Below are 20,597 nucleotides of genomic sequence, written 5' to 3' on the forward strand. Positions count from 1 at the left end.
CCCAATCCACGGCGTACACCAATCCCTAAGAGGGGATGCAATCTTCGAGTGCGTCCATTTCCCGCATCTCGCAGCCCCAGCAATCCATCTCCTGTAAATAAAAGGGAGGAACGATAAAAACGCATTCTCCTCGGATCCAAGCCAGACGATCGCGAAATGACGTATACATCCGTATCTATAGGTCTCTCGGAGTAGTCTCTCCGGGGTGTATTGATCGAGGTGAATGGACGGCGTGTCGGCGTCGGCGTCGCGAGGGTGGCGCGGCGCATCGGAGGTGTCCGGGTTGCGCCGGCTCGTGGGTGTACCCTTGCGCGGAGGTGGGAGGGCAGGTCTCTCGGAGAGGAGCCTAGGTTTAGGTAGGGCTGCGCGAGACCGAGGAGAGGAAAGAGAGAGAGCGAGCGAGAGAGACAGCTCGAGCGGAGCAGCGAGGAGAGGTGGCCTCCGGTGGAAGGGTAGGCTCTCTTCCGACGGAGACTGGTGGTGGCATTATAAACCAGCCTGTCCTAGGCTCGGCACGCCAGTCCGCTCTGGACGCGATCGCGCACGCCCACGGATCACGGAGGATCGCGAAGCATCGGTCTTCGATCGGCGGCTGACAGCACCCGACTGACGACACTGCCCGACCCGCATCGAGTGCACCCAAGACGCGTCGGAAGACCCAACGGAAAGGACCCAACGGAAAGGGCCTATCGGGCCGCGGAACGGCTCTAGCCGCATCTCTCTCGCGCTCGCACGACCCCGACTCGCAGGAGCGAGCGAGACGTCGCGCCGCGAGCACGTCAGCTGATCCGGCGCACCGCTCCGTGACACCTCGCGGACCCAGCGCAGGACACCAGCCATGGCCACTTACGCCGCGTACAGGCACGTCGAGCTCGACAACGTCGGCTACGGCAAGAAGAGGTATGCCACTCGTCGCAGTGCGCGTCTCGGCCGTCTTTTTACCGGTGCCTCGCCCCAGTGCGCGCGTTCTCGAGCTGCACGGAAACGGAAGGGTTGCTCTCCTCGCTTCTCGGGAATGATTCAGTGTCGTCCCGTAAAGTCATCTTCGCGCGATGCTCTCTAGTCCCCGGCGAGAAATTGAAAAATTTTGAGTTTCCTCCAGGGCTTCTGTAGGTTTCTTTAGAGACAATTGGTTTATTTTAGGGATGGTTTTAGGGTAATCTCGTTGGCTTGTCATTAGGAGCTATCTGTAAGCGTCACCTTTTGGTCTTGGGTGGTTCGTTTCGTTCGGGTCGTTGTTCGGAATTTTCATCCGATTTTCCCCAATTCTCCTCCATTTTCCTCCATCTCCCCCGTGGCCACCATTTTCGGGAACGTCCGGTGCCCGACGTCATACCGAAGACGATCGATGCTCCACCGCCACCCGGGATTCTGGGGATTTTTATGAATAACTAGGTTCGGCAGGTTTCGGGGTTAAGTGAAATTGTGAATCTGTAATTAATAGCTAAACGTAGGAAAATTCTGATCAAATTATTTTGAAGATACGACCAACCTAAGTTATATCGATACCCCTGTCTCTTGCATCCCGAGTGAATTACATTTTCTTGAACTTACGTTGACGACGACAGACATTGCATCGTCAATGCGGCAAATATTCAATTAAAAATGTTTCGTTTTTAAATTTAGAGGGCACCACGTAATTCCTTATAGATTCTTTTACCCTGATAATTCAGTATTAATAACCGAGGCCAATAATAGAATGCAATTTGGCTGGAAAATGTTAATGTTATTACGTGGCACGAATAGATCGCCAAGTCGGTATTAAATTGTCGTTTCTTCGAGAAGTCGATTCGAGATGCTGGAGGATTTCCTCATTTCACGATAAGATATTCGAACTTTCCAGGGCATAGGGTTCGAGTCGTAGAAATTCTGCAATCGAACATGGGATACCGCAGTCTAGAGATATCCGGGGCAAAGTCCATCGACCAGACGAAGGGTCGGAGTAATCTATTTGACCAGTCCCCGATGATCGTTTTTGGTGGATCCAGGAATAACTCTTGGATAGTACTTGGCAGGAGCCACCGTAGATTTCAGTAGCAACCTTTGTCGTTGCTGCGACTATATCGCGTTGCTACAACGGAATTCGTTGCTGCGACTATATCGCGTTGCTACAACGGAATTCGTTGCTGCGACTATATCGCGTTGCTACAACGGAATTCGTTGCTGCGACGATATCGCGTTGCTACAACGAAATTGTTGCTGCGACGATATCGCGTTGCTACAACGGAATTCGTTGCAGCCGCAACGGGAAGGATGTGGGTGCTTCGCTCGGTCGGACTCGAACCTCGAGATTATCTTCCTCGCGATTTCGGTATCACCAAGACAGGACGTAGCTCGGTTACACGTTCCTTAGATTTCCCTGTCCCGTATTCAGTTTCTTTCTTTCTTTTCTTTTTTTTTTTAAAATTTTCCCCAACATGCACCTGTACATCGTAAGACGAAAGAAGCACATTCGGTAAGATTAAAAATGTCCGGTAACATCTGAATTGGAAATAAAAAGTTCCATTCTCGTAAAGTTTACCCTTTGAGCGCTGTCGACGCATATGTGCGTCTGACGTTTGGTCGAATATCGCTAGCACGCCCTGACAAAATTCGCCCATACGCCGAAAGTACTTAGCACCCAAAGGGTTAAAGCGAGGGTGGTGCTTCATTTTAGATTTAGAGATGTTTTCAATCGGTCTCGGGATAATTAACGAGATTTAATTTTAGCCGACGTTTAATTTCAATTGACTAGGCGGTGATATCTCTGGTCGGAAACTGAATCGCCTGCTCGACCACCCGCGGCAGTTCTAATTAAATAGCTTAAATACTTTCAATTTGTGGAATAAAATCCCTCAACATGTATTTTCACTTTTTAATTGAACTTTCCTTTAATCGTACGAAATTCAATGCATAGCTCTTTGAGGGAGATAAATGACTCCACAAGTGGGCTTCAGTTTGCACGGTCATGATTTAACATTATATTGAGAGATCGATTACGCTAGTGAGTTTAAACTGACAAACCCGAATCCAACAACGCGAAGCGAATACAAATACATTTAATTCAAATTCCCTCTCTATTTTAATAGAACCGTTTTGACCGTGCAAAGTTTACTTAATCGTGGAAATTTAGCCCGATCTTCTAAAAGAAGATAACTTTCAAGGAATCGGGTTTAAACCCACGAGTGGATTCCCGTTTGCATAACTACAATCGAATACATCGAAGTATCGAATAAACTCGAAATTTCGCGATGACAAGCCCGAGTTCATTAACGGGTAGCAATTTACAAATACGCCCAATTCAGACAACATAGTTCAAATTCCATCCTTTTTTTTTCTTTTTTTTTTCAATGGGACTGTTTTAAACCTACAAAACGTCCTTAACTACAGGTTTAGTCGGATCTTTTTGAGGTGCATAACTCTCGGAGAAAGGGAACGAATCCGCGAACGAGCTCCAGGTTGCATGACCGCGATCCGACATTATGTTGCAGGGTTGAACGCGCGAATAAGTTCAAGGTGGCAAGCCCGAGTCCATTCACGTGCAGCAATTTAAACTCCTGTTCCGTGCGACACGTAACTCAGGGCCGTGCACTTAAAGGCTGCATCTCCGCGAGGATATTCCTCGGGACTTGCATTCGGGATAATTTAGCGCGGTCGTTACTTCGGATCGAGGCATTCCGCACCGTGCATGCTCGGCGGAATAAAATTAAACGATTCGGAGAGACCACTCGGATCGCCGAATGAAATTATATTCGTTCCTTCCTAAAAACTCTCGCGATATAACGTATTTAATGTATTTAACGCATTCAAAGTGTTCCCCGCACGACGGGATCTTAAAATTACCGCGGAAAATCGATGAGCCTTCGCGATGCGCCTCTTTTTTTTTCCTTTGGTCGCCGATTAGAAACCTCGTCCTCATGTCGACTTTCCCGAGGAAATCGTTCCTCACGGAGTTACGACCTCCCGCAATTTCCAGCTGACACCTGCCCTCTAATATTTAAAGAAAATGACGCTTTCCCGGTCTTATCACTTTTCCGATACCGTAATCTCAGCCCCTCAAAAATATCAACTGTTTTCCCCATTCATTCTTTTTATTCTATTTTTTTTTTTTTCATCCTCAAGTTATATCGGCTTTTTGTGTCCGGCCGAAATCTATTACCTGTAATATCTCCAAAGAATCTTTCAATTTTAATTTCTTTAAACGGTCATTTAAGTATCGTCCTTCCTCCTCTAAGCTGGTGTTCCCTAATATATAAGGTTCTATGAGTATTTCCCTACAAATTGATCTTATTTACACAGTTTCACCGTTATTTAATAAACCCGGGACTCATAAACATGAGTTACGTCGATCGATTTACACAGTTTCACCGTTATTTAATAAACCCGGGACTCATAAACATGAGTTACATCGATCGAAATCCATGATTTGAATTGATAGTTAACTTTGCCTCTGATAGGATTTATCCTTGCCCGTTTTGACTGGGGGATTTTCTTCCTCTGTTAGTCCTTCCTCCCTCTTTAATCACTAAATATTTACCAATTATTCAATATTCTCTGGAATCATTTTATTTTATTTTTTTTTTTTTCAATTTTAACTCGACATCTTGGGAGGTCGAAGGCAGGTGCGAGAAAAAGAGATCGTCTCGTAGACGCCGATGGGGACGAGAAAAGGAGACCAGACGAGGGCCGAGGCTAGAAAGCGTGACTGCAAATCTGACTGTGACTTATCAACTCTTTTATCACTGCCCTCCAACGTGTGCACGGGTCCGTGCGGATGTATTGTACGGCCACCTTCGTCATTATACCTCATCGATCTTTAATGATCGCGCGGTTTAACGATTAATTAAACAACCGGCGTGCATTTCTCGAAGCGTGTCGGGGGGCCTGGCAGACAGCTGTAAATTGGATTTCACTTGCGGTATAATGACTTATGCGAGAGGGGCCACTTTTGATCCGAGGTTGCCCGATGTGTGCCTTCGCTCATTGCTTACCAATTAAAATCCTATTTCCCTGTCATTGTGGTCCTCTATCGTTTCTAATTAGACGTCGCGCGGATATTCATTAATTATGTATTTGGGTATGTAGGGCAACGACCGGGCGGGACGAGATCGCGATTACGCGACTCCAGGGACGTTGCAGCCTCGCAACTCCGAGCCGGAGAAGACAAGTTTTAATTTACAGGAACGGGCTCGAATTCGCACAAAATGCTTAGAAGGACCGAGAACCGAAGACCGGTTAGTTAATTTGTCTTTGCCAAGCGAGGGTTTCTAATGAAAATTCGTTACGCGGCCGCTATTCGAGAAGGCAGTGAAACCTCCAAGTTAAAGAGAATGATTAGATATTATCAATTGCTCTTAATTATTTTTTTTTTCCACGAAATGCGCTTACGCATTAGGTACATCTTGGGCGTTTTGGGACACGGTTACCTTCGTTCTATTTGTATTATTTTTATTTCATTAAAAATCTCAGCGATTTATCGGGAGAGGGATGAAACGTTTTTACAAATTCCGTTGCCATTGGAACACAATGATAAATGTCAATGGTAGTTTATCGTAAAAGAAAACGTGAAAAAAGCGTTTCACTTTCCGAGTCGGGTTACATTCGTAATATTCAAAGGTGCCCTATCAGTGGTACCTATCATCTTAAGAAGTGGAATTTCTAAAAAGGCTTTTCTTTAATCCAACTCGTTACAAAAGGGTCGAATGAGGAATCGGATAATTGTTATAATTTGGTCTCGCAACTGCCGGTTTCGCTTGTCCCGATGTATCTCGATGCACTTGGGAGCGATCACGAGGAGGTATCCATCTTCCGTTCAAGTCGAGAACGGTATCAATTGTCTATTGAGCGAGTGAAGCCCTCGTCCTGTGCACAGGGCGCCATTAAACGCGGCCGGGCGTCCGTAAGTGGTAGACTCGGTCTCTCGCGTATCTCGAAAACGGATCTCGAAGATGGACCCCGAGAGATCGTCGATATTAATCGCCCCAGTCACGTCCCCCGAGTGCACGGTGGCGGCACTCGAGTTACAATGCTTTCTCTATGGTCGTTGTTACAGTGCCCCCTTTGTATCGCCTGATAAACAAGTCGGCTCTGCATCGCGCAAAGTTTATGCTAAAACGTTCCCTTGCTTCGCCAATTGGACCTGTCCGACAGTCGAGATACGAATCGCGATCTTACGTCTCTCTTCATCGATCCCCTCCCTTTATTATCGTCCTTCTGGACAGTTCTCGCCCTGTGGTCTCGCTAATCCCTGTAAAAAAAAATATATATAAGGCTAGGTGCTATCTTACGCCTATTTTCATCGATTCTCTCTTTGACGTCTTGTAAGACCGTTCTGTCCTCGAGAAAAATCTCACGAATCCTTCCTAAAAAAAGAACTACCATGTATCATCATTTTAAGGTGACATTAAAGTGGCTTCCGAGGAGTCAATCAATTATGAAACTTTTCTCCGAACTGGGTGTACCAAATTGTCGGATATTTTTCCACGTGAGTGTGGAGGCCCTAAGGAAGGTCCTACACCCATGAAATCTTGTTTTAATTAGATTTTAAGTAAATGAAATGTGATTATGGGGGGTCAAAACCTTCCTTAGGACTCCCATGTTCGTGTGGTAAAATTCCAAACGATTCGATACACCGAGTTCGGAGGAAAGTTTCATAAACGAGACCTCTCGGGCGCCACTTTCATCTCTTTAAGATGACAATAAATAAAGATTTATGCAAGCACGATTTCTAGCGGTGATTTGTTTTTCTGTCGGCAAGGGTAACATCGTGACTGAAATTAAATTGGAATCGAGAAATCGTTTAATTAGGACTCTCCGTGCACACGTGGAAACGCGACGAAGCGAAACGTATGCTTTGTCCGTGTCGCGAGACAGTACCGAGGAGTATGACCCTAATTGCGGGGATAATTAATCTCGCGTCAGAAGTATAAATGCCTCCATTATGGGAGGAAAGTAATTTAATTGGTAATCAAGTCGAGATTAAATTGCGATTTGCCGATCTCGAGAGCGCGAGATATGGGACTGGGAGAATAATCGCGGATGTGTAATTATTTTTTGGAGGGGAGAATGGACGAGGACGAAACATTCGAACTACCCACGCTCGGACGAATCTTTGGTTGATCTCTCGATGATCTGGGACTCGAGAGGGTCAATCCTTTAATTAATAAACGCGATAAAAAGTCGGAGGGTAATGAGACAATCAAGCGGCACGCAACGCTCGCGTCGAGGGTCTTCTAACTTGGCGAATTGGTCCCATTTGAGGGATTTTCTCGAGCCATCGGGTCGATCCTGTGTTTCTTCTCTTCGTCTTGACCCTATTCTCGTTTTTCTGGCCCCCTTCGGAAATGGAATTGAATCGGCATGAAGAAAACTGAACGGGGAAATTACTTCGGAGAATTAAGGAGGATGCGAACTAGACGGAGGTTTTGTGGCCGAAGAGTTCAGTTGATCTCGTTAAGCTCGTAGACTCCTTGAGAAAGGTTAATTCTCGATTGATAAGTGCGACGAAAAAAGTCAACGAGCCTGTTAAGACCCGCCGTGTCTTATTCGTCCCGAGAGTAATCCACGCCAAGAAGGAAGTACGTCTTTAATACAATCCAATATATTTTCACGAATCCAGCTGACATCATTTTCACGTTAGGAACTATTCCCTCGAGATACCAAATGTCTTACACAATAATACAAGAAGAATTGACAGTTTATCTTCAACTTCGGTCATTTTACTCGATAACTTTCCACGATATATTGATCGACCGAACGTATGCAATTTTTTTCTTTTTTTTTTTTTCAATATTCCTTCTCTAATTTTAGATGTCCACCGAGATTCGAGATGTTCTGAATTAGCAACGAAGATGCCAACGCACTAGAGAGAGGTTAAGTGCCGCGACGGGGCATGCGTATACATTCATAGGTATATAAATGTACCACGGAATATATATATACATTTCGTCCCGGTCCTTCCCCCTCGAATGTCTAGACTCCGCGCGTACGCATCATGTTTCCCGTAAGCCGAATATCTCGTTACCCGCGTTACGTAATCGACGACATGGAGCCATCGAGTGCGCGACCTGCGAAGGGAGCATCCGACTTCGCTTCGTCGAGTTAATCGTAAGCCGAATCGACGAGGTTTACGGCACTGTCGACGCACGCGGGGGGTTACTCACCCCTCGTGCAGACAACGGGGGGAGGAGCCCCACGGGGCTTCCGTCGCGACACCCCCTCCGTCCAGGGCTTCCTCAAAAAGTCCGCAGCCCTGTTTTTTACTCCCCGATGAAGACTCCCCTTACAACCAACCTAGCTCGAAAAATGCGCAGGCGGTTCTTCCTTCATGAATTATTTCTTTAAAATAGAAATTATATACATGGGTGTCAATATATCATCACATTGTGCGCGACAAACTACGAACTATCGCTAAGAACTAATTAATTCGTGAATTAATTAATTCGGGAAGTGCCTGTATTTGGCGTGAAACTCGGCCGAGCTTCACGACTCTCAATTAGGCATTTATATATTTAATTTTTGTTTTATTGTCCCCTGTGATCGATTAACCATCGTCTCGTCCGTTAATTTCGACCGTGGTACTAATCAATGTTTCGGGGTGGAAAGTGTAATTACGGGACGGAAGAAGCATTGGTAATCGCTGGAAATGGCGGCGATTAGGTCTGGCGAGGAACGTGTTCCCCCCGTCCCTTTAATTCAATGGGAACCTTGTAATCGACGTCGCTGCGGAAATGCGCGGGAAATTCGATGCGCGGAGTTGCCTCGTTGGCAGGGAAATGAATTTTGCGCACGTGGCCGGGACAAAATCTCAGGGAAACGGTGAAATGAGGGAAATGGGCGGGAAGGGGGAAAAATGACGACGTGCGAAAAGGAAGAAGGCTCGAAAGGGAAAAAGGAGAAAATGATAATGAGAGGAAGGGTACCAGGAGTGCACCTGTGCTCCGCACAGCGAAAGGCAGGATTTCCGCTCGGTCGATCGAGCCGCACCGCATATCTCCGCGTCCCGATTGGTCGAACCAGGGGAAAGAAACCAATCGCAATTGCCCCGTCTTCCGATCGATCATGCGCATGCCAGCGATCGATGCGGTATCGGGGCCTCTCCATAAGGCCGCATACTTGGGTAAAAATGGAAAAGATCAACGTCCGCGGACCAATTACCCGTAAAAAGTGGTTTCCTATATCGCGTCTGGAAAATAAAGCGGATATGCCGCAAATGTAACGCGCGCGTCTATTACCGCGCACGAATAGAGACGCGGAATTATTCCGATCGCCTTGCCTTGGGGTGATTATTAAATAATTAAAGTATCCGGCTCAATGGAGGCTTCAAATGAATCGCCATCTCTGAATCCAACTTTAATTAGCGAAATTCGATAATGAAGTTTCAGGGAAATCCGGGAAAACGTATCGTGGGAAACGTGTACTTGGCGTGGAAGTTTACGAAGTTTCTCCGCACCTATACCTTACCCACCGAAGATAGCGTCGATAACCCGAATGAGCCATCGTTTGCGAATTCACCGGCAATTGGGCCTCACCCGAGAAATTCAGAAACTTTATCGGGTCGATCGTCGGATCGCTTCGCACTTTGTTATCGCAAAGGGGATCGATAAATACCGATAAATGTCGATCCCCATCGGCCGATCCCACGTGTAAGGCACGGATGCCTCGATGCGCTCGATTAGACCGAATCAAACGCCTAATTGGCCGATCGTTTAATTTCTCCCGGAGATTGAGATCGCACCTCCCGTTGAAACTCGGCGCGTCCTTATATAGAGAGTCGCGGACAAACTACTTCCTTTACAAGGCGCCATTATAAGGATGATCGTTCCTAGTTAATCTTCACCGAGGGAATGGCTTCCTCCGTTTCGCAAGTTTTCCTTTTTCCTGCGAAAAATTGCCGAAACGCGAAACTGTCGCTACGAAATCTAGAAATTAATCAACCCATTCGATATTATTGACTCATTGTTTTCGTCGTTGACATGAATTCAATGCGTACGGAAAAAACTACTTTATTAGGTGTAAAGGATATTTTATTTTCTTCGTTCTTCTTCTTCTTCTTTTTTTTTTATGGGTAGTTATCGTTTTTAATGACTTTCCTCGCCAGATAAAATCATCTCCCTTTTCCAAATCGTAGGCTACAAGGGTTAATTACCGGCATCGGTGATTCGGGTGTTTAACCCGAAACTATCCCAGAAAACATTTCTCTACGAATCCGGACCGGAAGCCAGGCAAACCTTGAAGTAGATTACTCGAGATTACAGCACTTTTTATGATGACGGTTTTATGTTTCACGGGGACGCAACGTAGCGCGACGATCGCGTCTAGAGGAATCACCATGATCCGTTCAAACGAACTTACTATAAATTACGAGGAGGAGCATGTTACACGGTAAATTGCCTGATTATCTTGTTAAAAGTCATCGCGACCGCGATCTAAATACCGCCATCGTGCTCGTTCGGAGTAGTCGAAGAATTATCGCTTATCTCACGGGAATTATTTCAACTATTATTACGTTCTTATTTCCTCTTCACGAAATTCCTGATAATTTCTACTTGCCTAATCTTACGTTGATATATCTGTACCGTGGCAGTAATCGTTGGGCAAAACGATTCCGGCATTAACCACAATGCAATTATACTTTACGTTGTCTGACTTTGATCTTATTTTACAGGCGGCTCTTACTTTACGATTTTCATTTTATCGGAATTATTATTTTATCATATTTTCGGCAAACGAAAATTCTCGATTTACGGACGGTCGCGAGAAAGCAATTCATTCGTAAAGGCAGGAACTGTCTGCATTCGTTTTCAAGGATACATATTTCCATGAGTAGTCGACTCTCGGTCCAATCAAGTTACTAACAATAAGATAAGGAGTACTCTGCATATTAAAAATAAGAATTAAATGAGATACATTCAATCTTACGGTAAATTAAGTTTAATCCTATCAGCTGTCGTGTCTCTCGATACATTCAGCGGTTATTTTACTATCTGCAATCCATCCTCGAGTGTTAATAAAAGCACTCCTCCATATGGAGCATTAAGTTAGTGCGAGATTATACTCTTCTTGCAGCGTGCATCTTTTTTGCTCCCTTCCAAAGCGAGCTCTCTTGACTTACCTCATTATCGTAGACAAGCCGTCAATTGACGCCGTGGACGCGTTAAGGATCATCAACCGGTTAATGCCGGTAGCGTTCTCGACAGCGAACTCGATCGCTCGAGAATCTCGTGGCGATTTGCCCGCGTAATGTCTGCAATCGCTCCTCGATTGCGCTCGAGGAATACAACGGAGGCCCGTATTCCTGTCGTTAATTTTTCAATCTCCCGCCTTAACGTCGAACTGAACGTCTTAACACCTAAAAGTGAATCATTTAATATTTTAATTTTCTTTTTTGTTCTCGCTTTTCAAAAATTGATATTCCTCCCATGACGAGTCTTTTCCCGCGAAATCTGATAATTGGTAATACTAGCAGATGATAACGGATGATACGGAACAGGGCATGAAAGAATCAGAGGACCTGGTAATGGAACGCGTGAATGGGAATTCACACGTGCCCGTTTACACTCGGACTGTCGGCCGGTGTAATTGCCTTTTCCTATTGTAATTGCCCCTTCCGATTACGTGCGCGTAGCGCCGTCTCTCTCTTACTCGCGCGCTCCAGCATAGTCGCGTCCTCTTTGCGCGGCAGATCGGGAAAAGAGGACGTAGAATATACAGGATGTTCTAGAACATATGTAATAATCCCTCAAATGGTGCAAAGTGATGGAAGGCGAATGTTCCTTTTTAACCTTTCCTTGAAATGATTATTTACAGAATTATTAAAGATTAAACCCGATCAACTTCGGATTCGGGATTTAAAGCGCCGGAACCGGCGTACCTTTCAATGAGTGCCCTGCATTATTCAGACACTTATTCGTTATTTCAGTTAATGACAATTTAAATAATACGATTTGAACATCTTCGAGGTCCTGCGCGATTACTCATTAATGCGTTACTAATCGATTAAATGATTATTTTTATCGAGAAAGAAAGTGTGAATCGATTCATTTAATTGACTTAACTAATTGACGCATCAATTGGTAATGACGCACGACTTCGGGGTTATTAAAATTTTATTACTTAAATTATTGTCATTATTCTCAAATAATTAATTTAACAATGAAATGAGAGTAAACGAAGAAGTTAAATTGACAAAAAATTCAGTATACGGGTAATGCAAGGCACCCGCACATCGGGACCCGCGCCAGCGCACTGAGATAAAATAGAGTAGTAATCGTTACAACGCGAGTTATGAAAGTCCCAGTCCCTAAAAAGCATACGATCGTAACTTTACAATTACAGTTTCTAATGTTATGGGTTGTTAAATTATTCTATCCTTCTATACTTATATATCATCATTTTCAGGGAATGGTGTCTATTTCACTTCTTTCTCTCAGTGCACTGGCGCGTTTGAATTCGCCACTCTAGCTTAGCCAACTTTAATCGTTAATGACACGATAAATAATCATCCTAAGATGTCAAAAAGGAGGTTTCAACTTGAAAATTTCGTCAATTTCCATCAATTCCAGGTATTACTATCCAGATTTTGAGACACCTTGTATAGAGATCGCAAACCCAATTCTTCCCTTGGTATTCTTGAAGGCAGTGCAAAGCCAATAAAGCGAATAAAGGGACTATCTTTTCTTTTTTTTCTCTCATTCTCTCTCTCCTTTGCTGTTAGATACACTATCGCCAAATTTTCCTGCGCAGCTGATTCGCGTAAAGAGAGGAAGAAGGCGAAAAACGGTGTCTTTATTTTTTTTCTCTTCCGTTTCTACTATTTCGTAGTCAGATCAGGGTGACGGGTCGATACATAGTTCGCAATTCATACACTGCTTCTTTTTTTTTTTCACTTTTTTTAGTAGTTTGTTCGGGACCGGATATCCGATATCGAAATTGAAACGCACTCGCAGGCCGATTGGAGGTCGTCTCGCTCGTGCTGGCAAAGGGAGGCACGCGGAGGGCATCGTCGATTAAAGGGCTCGCGCACACGCACTTGCGTGACGGAAGTCCTTTGTCGGGCGGAAAATTCATTCCTACCGACCGTTCTCCTGAAAACTCGAAAATTTCGGAATTATCTTGGATCGACCGCGACGCGTGGTTTCCGCCGGGCAACACGCACCTTAATTAATTTTTCCTCTTTTTTTTTTTTCTAATTGACGACGAACCGCTAGAGAAAAAGAGAGCAACGGTAGATACTCATCGCTTTTGATATCTCGCTTTAGGGTGTATTACTTTTCAGACCCTTCTCGGCTTTATCCGAATCTTATCGAAGTTAAGATTTAAAAATGATTAAAATTGAACATTTGTTAGCGGCACCGTCGAACCGATTAACGTTGGGTCTCGTTTTGATAAACAATGATTGCACCCTTCTAGATCGTATCCGAACTTGTTATTAAAATCGAGAATCCGGTAGGGGCGCCTCGGGGCTGATAAACATTGTAGAACTTGCTTCGCCCGTCGATAGGTATTGTGCAAACTCCTCGCACCGAGTATTCCTCTCACTCCGGAGATGCTATTATGATCTATGTAGGATTTCATAACGTGTCATCTGTAATGGCTCGTGACGGGCGTGACCATACAGTACCGACATTACGCCTACTTGCGCGTAACCGCGAGACCCGAACTTGAAATGAAAATGTTTGTACCCAGAGGACAATTTGAGAAAATTCTTCGATCTGTTTTAAGCACTACGGGTAACACGTGTCTCTCCATTTTTTTCTTTAATTCTCGATTAATTGAATTTGGATTTGCAATGAATTACATAACGAGACCTGAACTTGAAATAAGAGTATTTATACTCTGAGTGTCATTTTGTAAAATTCTTGGATCTCAATGCTCCTGACATTGCGGACAGTATAGGTATCTTCATTTATCTTTAATTTGTGCTCAATTGAATATAGATTGGCAGTAAATTACCCGAGCGCTAACTCGGCTGCTTCGATTCTGGATATTCGCTTGCTTTCCAGCTCGGTAATGAATCGACCGAGCGCAATTAATGGCTCGTACTCTTGCGTGCCGGAAACCCGTTAACCGAAACCCGATCCGGAAGTCACCGGCGAATAAAATTGTTAGTCCGGCATAGCAACTCGTAAAGTACATCGCTCTTCCACCCGCCGTTGGACTCGTCTGTCCTCCTTCGTGGTGCACTTGTTCCTAATTGGAGGAACGACTTCGATTAACATTTTTGCACGCGTTCGACTCATCGCTAGGAAGATACGTCCTGGCTCGGCAATTAACCAGGCGGTTTTCTCATACATGTCGAACGAGTTGCTTTTCCATAATTCATTTTCGTCCATATGTTGATACTACTTTAACCATTTCTTTAATTCATACTTTTTGTCATAGTTAAAGGTAAAGAAGTTACCTAAACTAAACAATGTGGATTATTTCTTGCAATTAGGGAAGATATGCAGTTTCGCTTTGGAAGGCATTTTTCTAGTAGACATGGAAAAATGGCTAAAAATTTTAATTTCCATAAGTTCGAGAAAGGTTGAACACGAGAAAGAAATCACGCGAAGTGTAATTACGCGTTACATCGCTAAACGCGTGTCGGGTATAATACCTGCGTGCGGCCGCGTGAACCCGAGAATTCCGTGTCACGGACAATCGTCCGCACAATCGCGACTCCCACTCATAATAAAGTATTTACAATTACGGCATACCGCCTCGCTCGCGGTGGTAAGAAAAGATAGGAGAAAAAAGACGAGAAAAAGAGAAAAGGCTAGGAAAAATCAGGCCTTAATAACGATTTTCCTGCGGAGTTCCAGTGGTGCGTGTCGAGGAACGCCTCTCGCCTAAGTGCCGATTCCGAAATTCTCAGAAATGTAAAAAATGGAGAAATCAAAACGCTGATCGAGAAGTCTCTTTTCCTTGCAAGGTAGTTTACTCGGTCAGACCGGTCGATTTTTTTAACGAATTTGTTTTTTTTTTCTTTCTTTTTTTTCCCCCGTCAGTTGCTTGATCGATAATTAATGATCACGAGCGAGCGTGATCGGCGATGTCGACATAGAAATCCGTGACTCGACTGGACGTGGCTTTGAGGAAAATCTCTGCTCAGAGGGGGAACGAAAAACTCCTGTGGGTACGTCGGCACATTATACGGAATTCTTAGAAGCACTTTCACGTATTGCCGAGTCGTATCGATGATCGATAATTAATAAGAGCCGGTGGGCTCGAACGATCGTGCCGAAACGAATCCTTTCTTCGGCCGGTAGCCGGGACTGGGATCGACCAAAGAAATGGAATACTTTTATTTCTTCCTACCCTCGTGGTCCTGAATTTGATCGCTTAGATTGGTCCTTTGTTATCGGCTATTCGACTGGTCGATAGTTAACAATAGAAAGGCAGTTTAACCGCGATCGATAATGTCAAACGTCTCTCTCCCCAGGCGCGACCTCGCGATTTGATCTCGGTGCAAAAAACAAAGTGGAGCGTGGTTTTTAAATTTACTTTAAGCTCGCCGCACACTTACGCGGTGGAATTTTATTTTCCTTATCTGTGAATGCCTGTAATGAATGGTAAGTAGCCGGTTTGGTGCACAATTTATGTGCAATTTGTAATTTTTTACTTATCCTCGTTACTCGGTCGATCTCGTCGCGGAGACCTAATTTTAAGATGTTCATATCAATTTTATTTTCTTGAACCGGTCGTTCGATTTTTACGACGGTAAATCTTTTCTAATCGGCTACGACTCGATCGGCTAATTGCTGATAATACGGTAGTAACTTGTCCCAAGACCAACCCGAGTGACTTACGATGCATTTAATTTGTTTCCTTCCGGTATGCCCGGACTCGGTTTGATTTTTCTTGGAAAGCTCGAAGTTATCTAACCTTTTTTTGTGAGGCCTCTAGATTGTTATGTCACTCGCAAGTGGTTTCCTTGTGATAATGAAGTCGATGATTTACTTATTGCCCCATCGCTCCCTAGTATCTAATCGCAGCCGCCCGCAATCCCGTAAACGGAAATGCATAACGCGAAATTTTGCGAACAACACCGAGCCGATTGCACCACTATTTTTTTTCTTTCTTTCTGTGTATTATCTCAATGAATGTCGATTCTCTTTTTCTGAAGTCTTAATTTACGAGACTCGTTATTCCACCCGCCAGCCAGGCCTTGAAATCAGCTCCGGAAAGATCAGTCAAGGGAACTAAATTAGCAAACGCATAAAAACCCACACTAATCGTTGAAATGAAAAACTAAGAATAATTTCCATTCCTCGCGTTATGTAAAAAATATTCCACGTGATACGAATCGACGATACTCAACCTTCGGACGCGTTCTCTGTCTAGAAGGCACTTTTCATCCTCCCACGTGAAATAATTATAAACCTTCTTCCGGGGACATTGAATTTTATGAAATGAATTTAATGAATAATTTTTAATGAATCATCGATATCTGTAGGAAAGAAATCTCGGAGCGATGCGTGCATGCAGTCGCGCATCAGTCAGAGAAGCGAAAATAATTCATTGTCAACTCGGGGAGCTTAATTTATAAAAATCGCGGACATTGGATTCAAGGAACTGCGATGGCGTGACGGGAAACAATTCCCGTGCACAAATGCGTGTACAGATACATTCGGAGACACGACCGAGCACGGCGCCGAAGACCTCCTTTTTTTTTCTCGAATGACATCGCGAGGTATCGTGACACTTTGGTATCGGGCAAAGGAAAGAAAAGAATGGCTCCCCAAAAAAAAGAAATGAAAAATACAGGAATCGATTTCATCCCTGTCGGTACCGGTACGACACGTACCCCGAGACGGTACCGAGTCGAGCTTCCCTGCCCCCGATTGTCCCCGAAATATCTCGGCATTATTTCGCCGCACTCGACCAAGGTCTGCCGGAAGTAGCTCCTCGTCAAATCGAAGTCACGGATTCGGCTCCGATTGCTCTCCCTGTCGCGATCCATCGATCCTCTTCGCGACATCGCCCCCGGGACGTTTCCTTTCCTCGTTTGCCCGAAACCTCGTACCGATTTGCGCCACGCACGGAGTTTGCCCTTCTGGCCGCTTCCTCGAATTTCATGCTCTCGGCACATTTTCTTGAATGATAAAAATACCATGAAAAATTTCATCGAGAGACACGCGAAAACAGAATACATGATATACCTGAGGCCGTCCCCAAGGTTTCGGGTTAACTCTTTGAGGCACGGTGGTATGAAAAGTGTCCCACTTTTTTAATGCGTGAACATGGCACGGTGGTTTAAAAAGAAATATCATTTCTGTGCAACATGGGCCTTTTTATTTTCTAAAATTCCGAGCCTCAAAGGGTTAACTCTTTGAGGCACGGTATTCTATTGACGTGACAAAGTTCATTGGTTACTAATTTCTGTTCGATTATATCAAATATTGTGGTGGAACGTCACACGAAATATTAAATCAATACGATACGTTTAATCGAAATATTCGATTCATTGGCTAAAATTCGAGGATTAATAAAACGATTTAACCAAAACACTCGTTGATCCAAGCAAACAAGGATGGTCTGGTGTTGAAATTAGGTTCGCCCAACCGAAACGTTTTTCGAGGTGAACCAAATGCAATCGACGGCGCGATTTCATTCGACGAACCAAATTTCATTTCTGCGCGCGATGAGAATATTTTTAATTAAACATGAGAGTTATGGAAACGGTCGGTTCGCGTGGGGTCGCCTTGGATCGTTGCCTGGCGTACCACGGCGAGATATAAAGTCAGCAGTTCAGAGTAATTGGGCATTTTTCCTCGCGTCTAATTATCGTAAAGATCTCGGCTGCTCCTTTCGTTGCGTACTTGGGTCCGATAACGAGTGGACCTGGTGAGATAACTTGGGCCCCCTTGGCGACGGAGCCTGAAAAACGGCTGTTTTCTTGTGGGGTATTTCGAGGACGGCACGTAAAAGGGTTGATAAGATCGTTAACGCGGGATATCTGACGGAGACCGCAGAAGGGAGACACGAGAAGAAGAGAAGAGAGAGAGAGAGAAAGGGAGAGTCCACGTCATCGGGCATTTCCTGGCGCACCCATCCTGTCGCTCCTCGGGATTCTTCGCTTCCTACGGTCGATTAATTATCTCCTCGTTATTTAACGAGGGACGCGCCGCTCCGTGTACCTCCGGCGAAACGCTCGCTAATTTTGACCGATCGCCGCGATTATACCCGTGCGTCGGCGTGTAATGCTCTTAACCCTTTAAACGGTTAATTAAATGAAACCAATAATAAGTCATGTCCGAGCGGACGAAGGGAGCGCCGATTAAAGAGCCGACCTCTCTACGCGCCGGCCCGTGCCCGTTTGAGATAACGTTCTTGGCTCACCGGCGCACGATAGCGAAAAACTATTCGGACGAAAGTCCTTCCTCGGATCATGTCGGACAACTTTCCCGGGAGACACTTTTCCGTAAAACGGGACGTTCACGGAGGAAATCTGGTTCAACTGCGCCGGCTCTTCCTTCGGTGGTATCTCGCGCAGGATCAGAAATTGCTGAACAATCTGCCCTTTGTACTGACAATTTAAATAACCTTCTTGCCAAATGTTATGTCTGGATTTGTTCTTTAAGGTGATGTGAAAGACGTCGAGAAACTAGGTCGTTATCGGGAAGAACAAATTCTTGTAACTGATAGGTACTATCTAAAACGACACGCCATTTTTCGGACTTAAATGTATCATTTCTGTTTGACTTAATACTGTTGTTTTTAAGTATTGACCATAATTCTTGACCCTCTCAGTTGTTACTTTGGAGCTTTTTATTCGTGAATAATGGCTAAATATGTGACCAGCCTGGTTGGTTCTGATCTCAGCAAAGTAAAAAAAAATAAAATAAAAATGCAATTATTTGAATGTCCAGAACAGTCGTCAGCACCTCCATAATCATGTGGTCAAATTTCAGACAAATAGGTCCACAGATCATTACCTCTTTATAATACCATGTGGCTTTACGTAAGTCATACCAGTACGTCGACATTTTCCATGTCTCATTTTTTTTTTTTCGACAAAACCATGTAGTGTCTTATATCTATACCTTTACAACCACTTGTAAATTTATGAACATTTTAATAGGTATAATTTCATCCAAAGCGCATATTTATAAACAAAAAGTTAATTTCAGAAGGTTAATATTTCTAAATGTCAAGTTACATGGATTCTTTCTCGGCTTAAGAAAAGAAATTGGGTTACAGAAGTTTAGAGAAGATATATCCGCGGAATTTGGTCGACGCCGATCGGTAAAAACCGCCTTTAACGTCATCTTAAAAATCATCGAACAAGAGTAAAGAACCCTTTGACGCAGCCGCCCTTCGCGCGAACAGCTGTTTCCACGCGGCGCCCTCGAGCCGCCGTAGCGACGCGCAGCCGGTAGAAAGAGAGGCACTATACGGCGCGCGCGGGGGAGCGAGAGAGAGGGCACGAGGGGTTCTTCCTAGCTCGGATCTCGGCCGGCCTCTTGTTGGAGCTCTCGCCCGGATAGGGGAAGAATTCGTTGTCGGGCGCTAATTGGGATCGGCACGCCTAATGGCCGCTTCTCGATTCTACGAGCTGACGCTGCGCGTTGCTTAGTAATTGAAAAAGAAGCCGGAGGGGGGAGGAAAAAAATGGAAAATGAAAAGGAGCCTTAGAACGCGGCAAGGGGGCCGTCCAATTACCGAGGACTGCGTGCGCGCACGCGACCACGAGTGTCCTCCCTCGTTAACGGAAGGCGCAAATTAAGATTGCACGGATCTGCAGTTTTGCCGCTCGTGCAGCCCTACGAGATCCTGCCTTGTACCCTTTAACACACAGGAAAAATATCCCGCTACGATCATACGGACGCCATCGTGCAAACGAACGCGGTTGTTCTTTTTCACTTTTTTATTTTTTATTTTTTTTTCTTATTTTTCTAATTTATTGTTATAAGAAACGATCGCCGGCACTTTATGGCGATCAAGGATGGCCTCAAGGACCGCCGCCAAAGGAGCTGCGCTCGACGGTGCAGGACTCCCCACGATTGGACGCATGTCACGGTCCTTGCTGGGAAAAAGTACTCTTATTTCGTGCCTACGTGGACTTACTTACCGAGGCCGACATCCTTGCTCCTGTTAAAACGAAATAAAAGGAGAGATACGTAGCCATTATACGGTATTAAATTGCCGACTCTTATCCCGAAACCTGTCCCGACCTTGCAGACGAAGGAAAAATAAATAAATTATTAATAAACCGAGACCTCGCAACGGCACAAAGATTCCGTGCTCGCGACTCTACTCTCGATTTTCCAAATCTTCTCATAATTCCGTCCTCGATTGTAGCTAGGATTTCGAAGGATCTTCTTTTTTTTTTGACTTTCCGCAGGGTGGCAAAGCTTCCTCTGGTTTCGGTCGTACAATCGTAGGCCGCTGCCGGATTTGCCGGTGTTTCCTTTGTCCCTGGTTTTGCATTCCGGCTTGGTAATTAGACTTCGGCCGTTTCGAATCGGTGTGGGTGTTCGGATCGGCCAAATCGCGATCTCGAATCGGCAATGTCCTTTCGCTGGACAGCATCGGTCCAGGTTCGATGACCAAGAGGATCTCGCGTCTCAGCCTTGGGGTACTTATGGCGTTGGAGGTAACCTTGGTCGGTTCGGCCGAGCGTGACACCGGTG

The 20,597-nt window shown here is 44.9% G+C and overlaps 1 protein-coding gene across 4 annotated transcripts in view; it reads left to right on the plus strand.

Moving 5' to 3' along the window:
• The window catches only part of LOC105703097 (microtubule-associated protein Jupiter), an 87,173-nt gene that overhangs the window by 55,562 nt on the left and 11,014 nt on the right, over window positions 1-20,597 (plus strand). For 2 of the 4 annotated variants that reach the window (XM_012431204.1, XM_012431207.1), the window contains exon 1: window positions 522-900. The exons of the other annotated variants lie outside the window; for them this stretch is intronic. In XM_012431204.1, the coding sequence (XP_012286627.1) occupies window positions 839-900 (62 nt within the window). In that variant the 5' untranslated portion in view covers window positions 522-838. Of the gene's footprint in view, window positions 1-521; window positions 901-20,597 lie in introns of those variants that run through there. 4 annotated transcript variants of the gene reach the window in all.

This window comes from Orussus abietinus, unplaced genomic scaffold (genome assembly GCF_000612105.2).
Source record: "Orussus abietinus isolate OABI.00-Male unplaced genomic scaffold, Oabi_2.0 scaffold158, whole genome shotgun sequence".
Lineage (NCBI taxonomy): Eukaryota > Metazoa > Arthropoda > Insecta > Hymenoptera > Orussidae > Orussus > Orussus abietinus.